Below are 12,567 nucleotides of genomic sequence, written 5' to 3'. Positions count from 1 at the left end.
TTCAAGGTTTGAGTCATGCCTCATCTCCTTGATGAAGGCACTTTACTATTCTTCTTTCTACAAATTCACTTTTCCTGGTGTCCTACAGTGCTTACAATGCTACATTAGGGACTGAAGATATACCTCAGTGGTACAATGCTTGCCTAGCATGTGTGAGATCCTGGATTTGATCATCAACACCTAGGAGGTATTTAAAAAAAAAAAAAGAAAAATCTTTTCAATATCATTTTTATTACTCTTTAGTTGTCTCATATCTGTTAATCTAGCACTCCTAACAAGGGTACAAGAACTTTGCAAGTGTAGCTTAGTGGGTAAAGCACTTGCCTAGTGTGTATATGACCCTAGATTTGATTTCCAGCACCATTTAAAAATAAAACAAAAGTATAAACCAGGTGCAGTGGTGCAAGCCTGTACATCAGCTCGGGTTTCTGAGGCAGAAGGATTGCGAATCCACAGCCAGCCTCAGCAATGAGGCACTAAGCAACTCAGTAAGACCCTGTCTAAATAAAATACAAAATAGTGCTGTGGATGTGATTCAGGGTCGAGTACCCTTAGTTCAATCCTCATACCAAAAAAGAAAAAGTATGAGCATTGTGTTCATAGCCAGCCCCAGCAATGAGGCACTAAGCAACTCAGTAAGACCCTGTCTAAATAAAATACAAAATAGTGCTGTGGATGTGATTCAGGGTCGAGTACCCTTGAGTTCAATCCCTGTACCAAAAAAGAAAAAGTATGAAATTGTGTTCATTTTGCAGATAGGTACAAATTAATAATTTTTACTGATTTTAATCACAGTTGCGATTAATTCTATATTTCAGCACTGGTTATCATGTGCTTCTTTTTTTTTTTTTTTAAAGAGAGAGTGAGAGAGGAGAGAGAGAGAGAGAGAGAATTTTTAATATTTATTTTTTAGTTCTCGGCAGACACAACATCTTTGTTGGTATGTGGTGCTGAGGATCGAACCCGGGCCGCACGCATGGCAGGCAAGCGCGCTACCGCTTGAGCCACATCCCCAGCCCTCATGTGCTTCTTTGATAGTCTGAATTTATCTTAGAAACTTAATTCTAGTAGTAAAAGGAAGTTCTGAAAAAAGCCCCTTGAAAGCCAAGAAACCAACAAAAAAGCCAATCTTTGTGTAAATATATATTTTTTTAGATCCTGTTTTTAATTCTTTTGGATTAATAGCCAGAAGTGTCATCACTGGATTGTTAATTCTATTTTTAGATCTGGGGATGTGGCTGAGTGGTAGGCTACTTGCCAAGCATCCTTGAGGTCCTGAGTTTGATTCTCATCACTGCAATAAACAATACTACAACTTCTAGATTTTTCAGAGACCCTTTACACTGCTTTTTCATAGTTGCCACAGTGCAGAGTTTTCATAGTTGCCAGCAGTGCACAGAATTTCCAATTTCTATACATCATTTCCAACATTTATTAATTTCTGGTTTTTTGATAGTGGCCATTCTACATGTATAATCTGATCTCATTGTGGTTTTGATTTGCATTTCTCTGATAATTAGTGTTGTTGCGCATCCACGTGCTTGTTGACCATTCGTGTATCTTCTTTGAAGAAATATCTACTGAAGTCTGTTGTCTACTTTTTATTCAATTTGGATATGGCTGAATGGTTAAGCACTTGCCTAGCATTCATGGAGCCTTTGGTGTGACCCCCAATACCACCCTGGGGAAAAATTCAACTTAAAAACTTGGAGACACTGTGTTAGCAACAGAATAGTATCATACACTGCTATCTTCCACCTCCACCTAGTGGCAACCAGTTGCTAATACCAAACAGAAAAGCTGAAGAAAGGCCAACTAATTATAAGCTCTATAACAGTAACTAGATACAGAGTGATGTTTCTCTTTATGAAAAGATTAAGCTATGGTTTCTTAGATTTGATACCAAACATACAATCAACCCACCCTCCTTCCCCCACCAAAAAAATTAAATTCTTATGATCATTTTTTTAATAATTGTATGGTCTGTGTAGTTATGTCTTCTCCTTTCACTCTTTGATATTTATTACTTGTTCTTTTTTTCCTTCCTGTGTGCACAGCCGGATTTTTATAACCTTATTAGTCTTTCAAAGAATCACTGACATTGCTAGATCACATTGTTGCATATATATTTTTTAAGATGTCAATGGACCTTTATTTACATGTGATGCTGAGAACTGAATCTAGTGCCTCACACATACTAGTTCTACTACAGAGCTACAATCCCAGCCCCTGATTATTACATATTTTTTAATTTATTAATTTCTACTCCATTATTTTTTCTTTAGATTAAAATATATTTGGAGTGATTTTTGATCTTTTTTCTTTCTTAATATATGCATTTAAAGATACATATGTAATAGGTTTAAGCATTTGCTTACACTGTATCTTATAAAACTTAATGTTGTTATACTCTGTTATTTTTAAAATTATTACTCAGTCAAAGGATTTTCAGTTTTCAGTATAATTTCTTCTTAACCCATGGATTATTTAGCAATATATTCCTTGAATGTTCAAATACACATGCAGCATAAATCTTAAAGAGTCAGGAAAATATCACTCCATGGGGTTATTGGCCATTCAAATATGATATAATTTGGCTTCCTATATGAAAGTCATGCTGCAATGTGCAGTCTTTACCCAAAGACTTAATTGTGGTATCCCTACAGATTTATTTCTCATTATAAATTAACTTTTATTATGTATTTCAACTCAGTTTTTTGAAAGAATGGTTAGCACATGTTAAGTTTCTGTAGGTATGATAAACTTTGCCCACTGTTGAAATCATCTTTCAGGGCAAGTTAAACATCAAAAATCAAACCACTGGGGGCTAGGACTGTAGTTCAATGGTAGAACTCTTGCCTAGCATATGTGAGAGACTGGGTTTGATCCTAACACCACATAAAAATAAATAAAATAAAGACATTCTGTCCAACTACATTAATTAATTTTAAAAATAATCAAAATACTGAAAATTCACCAAACTAGTATGCTACTCTTGGACTCTACTGACAACCAGTCAACTGTTTTTTTCCTCAAAAATAAGAGATGATTGCCAACAAAGAAATAAAAGCTGGACAAAACAAAGTAACTCTAATTAAGGAACACAATTCTTTGTTGAAGAAAAAAAAAAAACTATGTATTTAAATAGAATGTGGGGGCTGGGGATGTGGCTAAGGAGGTAGTGCGCTCGCCTGGCATGCGTGCGGCCCGAGTTCGATCCTCAGCACCACATACCAACAAAGATGTTGTGTCCGCCGAGAACTAAAAAATAAATATTAAAATTCTCTCTCTCTCTCTCTTTAAAAAATAAAATAAATAATAAATAATAAATAATAAAAAATTCTCTAAAAAAATAAAAATAAAAAATAAATAGAATGTGAGGGGCTGGGGTTGTGGCTCAGAGGTAGAGCTCTCACCTAGCATGTGCAGGGCATTGGGCTCGAGCCTCGGCATCAACAAAAATAAATAAATAAAAGAATTGTGTCCAACTATAAAAAACTAAAAAAATATTTTAATAGAGAAATAAATAAATGGAATGTGAAATTTAATACTTAAAACTCACTTTAAAAAGCTGGATATAGGGACTGGGGTTGTGGCTCAGCGGTAGAGTGCTCACCTAGCACATGTGGAGCACTGGGTTCAATCCTCACCACCACACAAAAATAAAATAAAGGTATTGTGTCCAACTACAACTAGAACATTTTTAAAAAGTTGAATATACTATTTAAACCTGATATAGAAGCCATATGATATGATGTATGAGTTTATTAGTTCACAGCCAGAACTAACTTACCATCCTCTTGTGAAGAAGGATATGGATAAATGTGGTGGGAAGCTTTTGACTTCTCCTCAGTAAAGGTTCCCTGGAAAGCAAATGAAAAAATTACATAAAAATATAACACATAGCAAGCAAACTAATTAGTTAGAAATTCTCTAATAATTATAAAAGTACTCATTTATTTATATTTGAAGACTATATTATTTTTCATTAAGGAAAAGGGTTATTAATAACAAAGATATTGTCTATAGACATACAAGTTGAGTATCCCTTATCCAAAATGCTTGGGACCTGAAGTGTTTCAGATTTCTCAGTTTTTCGGATGTTGGAATACTTGCAAAGACCTTACCAGTGGAAAATTGCTAATCCAAAAATCCAAAATGCCCCAAAATTCAAACCTTTTAGAGTATCATAGTGGCACTCAAAATGTTTAGTATTTCAGAGTATTTCAGAATTCAGAGTTTCAGATTAGGGATGTCCTACCTTTACCTCTTAGCTAATTCTCTCTCTCTCTCTCTATGGGTACTTCTAACTAATTCTTAAAATTGCTCCAAAACTAACACAATTATCATCATTAACTTATGTGAATTAATGTAGGTTTTATGACATAGAGCCATAAGCTTAGGCTACACAGATATATGGTGGGACATAAGAAATTACTGCCCCCACCTTACCCCCCCATTCACACACACACACACACGCACACGCACACGCACACACTCTCTCTCTCACACACACACACACACGCACACACGCCATTGCTGTAGTTTTAAGTCAATGCTGGAATACTAATGAACATAAAAAGTCAAGTTATAACTAGGTCACAGCCAGAATATTGAATACAGTCTAGGACATACTTGGAGCAATTTAGATCAAAGTATGTTCACTCTAGAAACCATAAGATGAATGGAAAGTCTTATAATCAGTTGTAAGTAGTATGTCAATACATTCTCTGAATTGTTTCTTTGTCTCCTCTCCCAAAACTGGTGATTGACCCAGGAGTGCTCTAGAACTGAGCTATATCCCAAGTCCTTTTTATTTTGAGACAGATTTCAGAAGTTGCTGAGGCTGGCCTGGAACTTGTAATCCTCCAACTTCAGCCTCCCATGTAGATGAGATTAAGGCATGTGCCAAAGTACTTGGCTGTTTTCAATTTTTTAATATTAATTTTTTAGTTATTGGTGGACACATATCTTTATTTTTATTTGGTACTGAGGTTCAAACCTAATGCCTCATGCGTGCTAGGCAAGCGCTCTACCTCTGAGCCACAATCCCAGCCCCATTTTATTTTTTCACAATGAATATTTACTATTACAATCAGACAAACACTTAGTAATGCTTCATCAAAGAATTCTAAAATTTATGAAAATTTGGAGCTGAGTTAGGTGCTTCATAAGATAAGGAATTCTCAATCATTGAAATGTTTTGGGTGCATTTTTTGAACAGCCACCAGAGGAGGGAAAGATGTATCAATATTCAATAAGTCAGAGGCAACAAACAGAACAGCACATGTTGGCATATACACCCTATTAGACAGTCCTGGATTTGAACCGTAGCTTTGTATACTATTTGCATGACATGGAACAACTTATTTTTATGCATCAGTGACTTACGTAAAATGAAATAATATGCCTATTAAAATTTTTTTAAGTTGTAGTTGTTAGATTAAGACTAAGAGTAGTGACAGGCTCACTGTAAGTGCTTAATCAGTATGGGTTGTTAATGCATGTAAAATTCTAATTAGGGCGGGGGTTGTGGCTCAGTGGCAGAGCGCTTGCCTAGCATGTGTGAGGCACTGGGTTTGAGTCTCAGTACTGTGAATCAATAAATAAAATAAAGGTCCATTGACAATTAAAAAAAAAAAGCTCAAGTAAAGCCCTGATGGTCAGTACTCCAAAATGGCACCATTTTTACCTCCTGAGGTCTCTCTTCTCTATTAGGGATAAGGATATAATTTAGTGGTAGAGCCTAGCATGTACAAGGTTCAGTTCCAAGCACCACAATTAAAAAGAAAAAAAAAAAAAGATGATTCTTTGAAATCAGCCAACACTACTATCCCCTCAAGAGTATACCTATCTAGCCGGTGTGGTAGCACACTATAATCCCAGTGGCCTGGGAGGCTGAGGCAGGAAGATTAAAATTCAAAACCAGCCTCAGAAACTTAGCGAGGTCCTAAGCAACTTAGTGAGACCCTGTCTCTAAATAACATGCAAAAAACCTGGGGATGTAGCACAGTGGTTAAATGCACATGGGTTCAATCCCCGACCCTCTCCCCAATTTAAAAAACAAACAAACAAACAAACAAAAAAAAACAGTATAAACCGATACAACATTCATGAAGTCATGTTTTATATTATAGTATTATAGCTAACTATTTACTGTTAACTATTCAAACATAACTCCATGCAGCATGATTTGGTAGTCTTGAGTAATTTTAGCTTGAAAGCATGAACCAGTAAGTTCATCTGCCCTTTTAACAGTCCATATGTAATTAAGCTATACTTGACAGTCCAATAAACAAATATTCCAAGAGAAAAAAGGTGGTTAAAGATCTACTAAAAGTAATAATGCACCAGATGTGGTGGCACATGCTTGTAATCGCAACAGCTCGGGAAGCTAAGGTAGGAGAATCACAAGTTCAAAGCTAGCCTCAGCAACATTTTTTTTTAAGTTGCAATTTTTAAAATATATGTTTTAGTTGCAAACAAACATGATACATTTATTTATTTATTTTTATGTGGTGCTCAGAGTTGAACTCAGTGCCTCCTATGTGCTAAGCAAGCACTCTACCCCTGACCTACAACCTCAGCAACTTAGGAAACCCCTAAGCAACTTAGTGAGGCCCTAAGCAACTCAGAGAGACCCTGTCCCAAAGCAATAAAAATAAAAAGAACTAGGTATGTGGCTCAATGATTAGGCGTCCCTGTGTTCAATCCCTGATACTACCCCCCCACACCAAAGTAATAATGCTAGTGAAAAGAAATAAGACTTCACATTGCTCCGATAGTACAATTACACTACCTTTTTCTAAGTGTTTGACAGAGATGTCACATGTAAAAAGCTATACGAAAATCTGTAACTGTAAAAGCAATATTTGAAACATCTGCATTCAAAACACAGAAGATATTTTACTAAATGCTAAAATGTATTTCAACTGGCAGTCTCTTTTGCAGCAGAGAAGAAAAAAAAGATATTACTTAATGAGACTTCTCAACTAATCCCACAGATCAGTAAAACTGTGTAACACAAATGATGTTCCAAAAAATTATCTTGTACCTGGGTATTCACAGTTAGTTTAGTATGTCATGAGTTTCATTACAGTTTAACCACATGTAACCAAAAACCTAGTAAATACCAAAGACTCAGCCTAAAAATGAATTTAATGAAGGAGTTTAAAATATCAGAAAATAGCATTATGTGACCAAGACACATAAGCTTGGACTGAGGATATAGCTCAGGGATAGACTGCTTCCCTACTATATACAAGGCCCTTGGGTTCATTCCTCAGTACTAAGAAAATACACACACTTACGTGCTTATCAGGAAAGTACAGTTTTGTTTTGTTTTCACCCACCAGTCTCCAATTCATAGACCCATGTGCTCCTCCTGCCTCAGCCTCCTGAGTAGCTAGGACTACAGGCATTCACAATTCCTGATAGAAAGTAGCATTTTTTTTTCAGTAATTTTAAAAGAAACACATATCTAAATAGAATATGTATAACTGGGTGGAGTGGGCAAGTTTACTTGAAAGTAAACTCCTACTATCAACAATTGTGTCACAGACTCTGTTTTCTGTGATTGAGAGTTCAGTTGCGGCTCCCCTCTCCTGACTCAGGCAATGGCAAGGCCCTACTGAGGTGGATGGCGCAAGGCATCCATCCTCTGGAGGAGCGCAGTATGTTTCTGTGAATGGGCTGGTTTGTTTTTGTACTCCCTTTAGTAAGTATAGTTGCGACTTCTCATATGACCATTAAGTATGGAGGAAAAAACATGACTTTCCCAATTAATGCAACTACTTCTAAAGAATAAATCTGTTTGCTCTAAATGCAATGATTCAGCTGTGGAACGTAAATTGTTAATGTTTAATGAGAAACCCCCTGTAGGAAAAACAGTCAAGGAAGTTTTTGAGAAATTAAATTAAAATCTAGAGAAGAAAAATTAATATTAAGAAGACAGATTAGTGATTAGTACCGGGCAACTTGTTCTTGTTCCTATGAACAATGGTTTGGTACTCTTACTCTTGTTTGATTAAAATTAGTAGCCTCTCTTTTCAAGTTAACCACTTGCAAAAACCGTGGCGTTGTTTCTAGTCAGTAAGTCAAAGAATAGTCAAGGTATAGGCCAATAGTCTGGGACTTTTCTAACTATTATTAAAAGCTAACTAAGCAGAAACAGCTCAAAGCAATATGTGAACTGAAAGTAAAAATGCTTATGAATAAGCCAAGATACATTCTTCTTATCTAATTGTAGCTACGTAATATTTTGTTTCTTTGAATAATGATTCCTGTTTTTTAACCACAAAATACTGTGAGCCTGTCAAAATGAAAAGTATACATGATTAACTTCACAGTAAAGATTGGGATTCAGCACCTTCACTTTTGTGTCTATGTTGTTTCTCCACCCCCTTTCACCGACTCCACTCCTCACCATCCATTCGTCTCCTGAGACCCCCTGCCGGAGCTGGACTCCAACATTCAGTGATGCAGAATATTCCAGTTTCCTTATATAAGTGTACTTTGCTATAAGACTATGATAACTCCATATCAGTGCACTTTTATTAAATGCTCCCTGGGCATTTAGGAGAGGGGAAAAAACAAAACAAAAATCCCAGATATTATACTTACTGAAAAGAGAAAAATTTATTTTAATACAGAACTATATAGAAATCCAAAGATATTATGGTTAACATTTGGTAGAGGCATACACTACACAATGTTTCTGAAGTGATGGTGTCTATTACCTGATGTCGCTTGATGATATCTTTCAATTTGTTAGCCAACTTCAGATCAATGTCTGGAATGAGGTAGATGTTGGGTCTGGTCAGACAATTGTTCTGAGGAAAAAAGAATAAACTTTGAAATTCTACTGGCTTTAAAATAATGTAACAATATTCATCCATTATCACAATGGCAAAAATAGGTGTTCAAAATCAGACTTCTGAAGACATGCAGGAGGTATGCCTTTTAAAATTAATTAACTTATTTATATTCTTTTTTGCAGTACTAGGGATTGAATTCAGGGCTTTGTACTTGCTAGGCAAGCACTCTACCTCTACAATATATCCTTAATCTTTTTTTTTTTTTGTATTGGGGATTGAACTCAGGGGGACTTAATTACTGAGCTATACCCACAGCCCTCTTTTTATTTTTTGAGACAGGATCTCTTTTAGTTGTTTAGAGCCTTCCTAAATTATTGAAGCTGGCCTTGAACTTGTGATCTTCCTGCCTCAACCTCCCAAATCACTGGGATTATAGGTACATGCCACCACGCCCAGGAAAAAAGATATACTTTGATGTAGAAAATAAAGTTTTATCTCAGAATAAAACACAGGTGATTCAGCAGACCACTTTTAAAACCATCCCGGTCCCTCTCTTCAGCTGGCTATATCTGGACAAAAAATGTTAAGACTCAAGACTTAAAGAAATTCAGCATGTAAAACTCATTAAGGTTCCATACCAGATTGCCAGATTAATCCTCCTAGATAATTTTACCTGCATTTACCTTAAATGTAGTATTTTCACAGCTACATTTTTTATTTGGGAAGTAATTATACCTCTTTCTTTCCATTTCTAATCTTAAGAATGGCAATAAATCATGTTTATTAACTTTTCAACCCATGACCAAAATGAAACCAACAAACAAAACACACCCAATTATTTTGCTACTAACAGTCAATGGACAAACAATAAAAAATTAAATATTAAGCTTAACTTTTGCCAGGTACATTTCACAGGAAGGTAAATTCAATGATCACTATAAACTACTAGTCAATAAAAATATGACAGCAGTCTGGGGATACAGTTCAGTGGTAGAACACATGTCCAGGATGGATGAGGTCCTTGGTTCAATCCCCAGCACCATAAAACAAAAACCAGAAGACATAATGAAGAAAATTAAGCATTCTTTCATCCAAGTTATAATCTAGTTAGGGAAACATATATTTATGGCAGAGTCATAGAACAAATCCAAGGAAAAAAACTATAAAACCAAGTGTCTAGCAGTAGAGAGGGTTATATCAAATGAAGTAAAAAGTGATTTGAATAATGGATAAGGTGACATTAATGAAGAAAAATAACCATAGATTATTTCACAAGAAATGAAACACTGACATAATAGTAACAAACAATTTTTAATAATGACAATAACAGTAACAAACCTAAACAAAAGAATAGAGCAATAGGGCTGGGGATGTGGCTCAAGCAGTAGCTCACTCGCCTGGCATGCAGGGGGCACTGGGTTCAATCCTCAACACCACATAAAAATAAAAAATAAAGATATTGTGTCCACCTAAAACTAAAATAATAAGTATTTTTTAAAAAAAGAGCAATATATTTCAGAAAAAAAATTGTTCTTTTGATGTTTTGAAAGTCCAATATAATCAACTGTAGAACTGAAAGTATATTTAAGAAAAAAATTTAATGCCATGTTATTTATTTATTTTAGTACTGGAGATTTAACCCAGAGACACTTTATCATTGAACTATATCCCCAGCCCTTTTTATTTATTTAGAGACAGGGTCTCACTAAATTACTGAGGGCCTCAGTAATGAGTTGTTGAAGCTGGCCTTGAACATGTGATCCTACTATTTCAGCCTCCCAGTTTGCTGGGATTACAGGCATGGGCCACTGCGCTCAGCATAAAACAAAAAAAATTTAACAATAACCTAATTTTCAAAATTACCTGCACCAACGTTTTCTCAATGTTCATAAACATTTCAACATTACGATCCATTCGTGATGGATTCTGCAGATCAAATCTCCGCCTAAAAGAGAAGAAAATCATTAGAAGATTGTCTCCCTCCTTAAACATAAGGGAAAACTCAATTTTAGAATTCAATGTAAAGAAATTAGAAAACTTGGTAGCCAAAATAGCATTCTACAAAATGTTTAAAAGTATACTCTTAATAGTATAAGAATGTACCATTAATACTTTCATAAAAGAAAAGGCTATTAAACCATATTAAACCAAAGGCCAGCACAAAGGAAACTGAGGACATTCATTCAGGCACAAAATACTGAATTGATGGCAGAATTCCAATGACAAGCTAATTTATAGTTAAATTTTTGAGCGTGGAGAGGCAACAGATGCTAACAAAGTTTTAGGATATCTTTCTGGAGGAATCACAAACCACACTTTGACACAGTTCCCAGAACTTTTTCTCTTTTTTTGCTAAGTGTCTAGACTCTCATCCCCTGCTTTCTACAAAGAAGGGTTTGTTTAGGATCCAGCTCTCATTTATTGAAGATGCTTTTATCTTCAACATCAGTAGATGACATTTCTGTTTAGGTCACATTTGCCTTTCTGTTGGTCAATAAAAACATGAGAGCAGTCTGGGGATACAACACCCTGAATTTTTTTTTTTTTTTTTTGAGAACCATTTCTCTATAACTCCATTCCTGTGGATTGCAGATTGGATGGGGTTCCTTATCATTTTCCAGAGGCAGCACACATGATCAAGGCCTGACTAATCAGGAATGGGCAGGTAAGCCAAATGGATCTGGTCCACATGGATCCAAGGATCTATTCAGGAGGCAGGGAGACGAGCAACCTTCTTCTTTGTTCTAACACCACCTTGCAGGGTGACAGCTTAGAGTTGCCAGGTGGAGAAGGAAAGTGAAGCCACCAGATTGAAGAAAGAACTAAGAGTTGAAGAAACAGTCTTAATAATATCATTAGGGTTCCTGGATCAAATAAAGCCTGAAAATATCATCATCTTTTCAACAAAACAAACAAAATCCTTTGACTACAACATGTTAACTCAAGTGTCTGTAATTTTCAATAGGAAAAGTCATAACAGATACTGCATCTCACAATCAGCCTATGGACCTTTATGTTATCTAGGGTAGCTTGTACATAGTTCTTATAAATTTTTTTATAAATTATTTTTCTTTTAAAACATATTTTCATTCATTTCTTCTTTAAAAAAATATAATCAACCTTTGTGATTTTCCAGAAAATAAGAGATGATAAAAGCTATCATAGTTGAAAAAGAAGTACTCTATTTTTCTTAAATCAAAGATATTTTAGAGGGCTGGGGTTATGGCTCAGCAGTAGAGTGCTCATCCAGCACATGCAAGGCGCTGGGTTTGATCCTCAGCACCACGTAAAAATGAATAAAATAAAGGTATTGTGCCCAACTGCAACTAAAAAAATTAAAAAAAAAAAAAGATATTTTATATCATACAGAAAAGAAATCCTGAGATCTAATGGCAGGGAATCACCATACTATCCTTCAAGAATAAAGAAAGAGTGCTGGGTACAGTATGCATGCCTATGATCCCAGCTATTCAGGAAGCTAAGGCAGAAGGGACCACAAATTCAAGGCCAGCAAATGAGCAAGACCCTGTCTCAAACTAAAATAAAAAGGGCTAGGGATGTAGCTTAGAGGCATAAAGCCCCTTGAATCAATTCCCAGTACTACAAACACGCACACGCAAAGAATAAGGAAAGTTTATCTACATGTGCTTAAAATTCAATTGTTCAAATTCAACAGTGTCTTGTGTTCTTTTCAATCAAGGAAAGCATCTTGGATATTCTGGAACAGTTTGTAAGATACATGATATAAAGA

At 35.5% G+C, this 12,567-nt stretch overlaps 1 protein-coding gene across 2 annotated transcripts in view; it reads right to left on the bottom strand.

Annotated features, from left to right (window-relative positions):
• Smarcc1 (SWI/SNF related BAF chromatin remodeling complex subunit C1) overlaps window positions 1-12,567 on the bottom strand; it is a 150,631-nt gene that overhangs the window by 111,962 nt on the left and 26,102 nt on the right. For both annotated transcript variants that reach the window (XM_005332938.5, XM_013361850.4), the window contains exons 4-6: window positions 10,680-10,761; window positions 8,739-8,831; window positions 3,794-3,863 (exon numbers count right to left, since the gene is read on the bottom strand). In XM_005332938.5, the coding sequence (XP_005332995.2) occupies window positions 3,794-3,863; window positions 8,739-8,831; window positions 10,680-10,761 (245 nt within the window). The remainder of the gene's footprint in view (window positions 1-3,793; window positions 3,864-8,738; window positions 8,832-10,679; window positions 10,762-12,567) is intronic.

This window comes from Ictidomys tridecemlineatus, chromosome 2 (genome assembly GCF_052094955.1).
Source record: "Ictidomys tridecemlineatus isolate mIctTri1 chromosome 2, mIctTri1.hap1, whole genome shotgun sequence".
Classification (NCBI taxonomy): domain Eukaryota; kingdom Metazoa; phylum Chordata; class Mammalia; order Rodentia; family Sciuridae; genus Ictidomys; species Ictidomys tridecemlineatus.
This window is presented reverse-complemented; position numbering and strand designations above follow the sequence as displayed.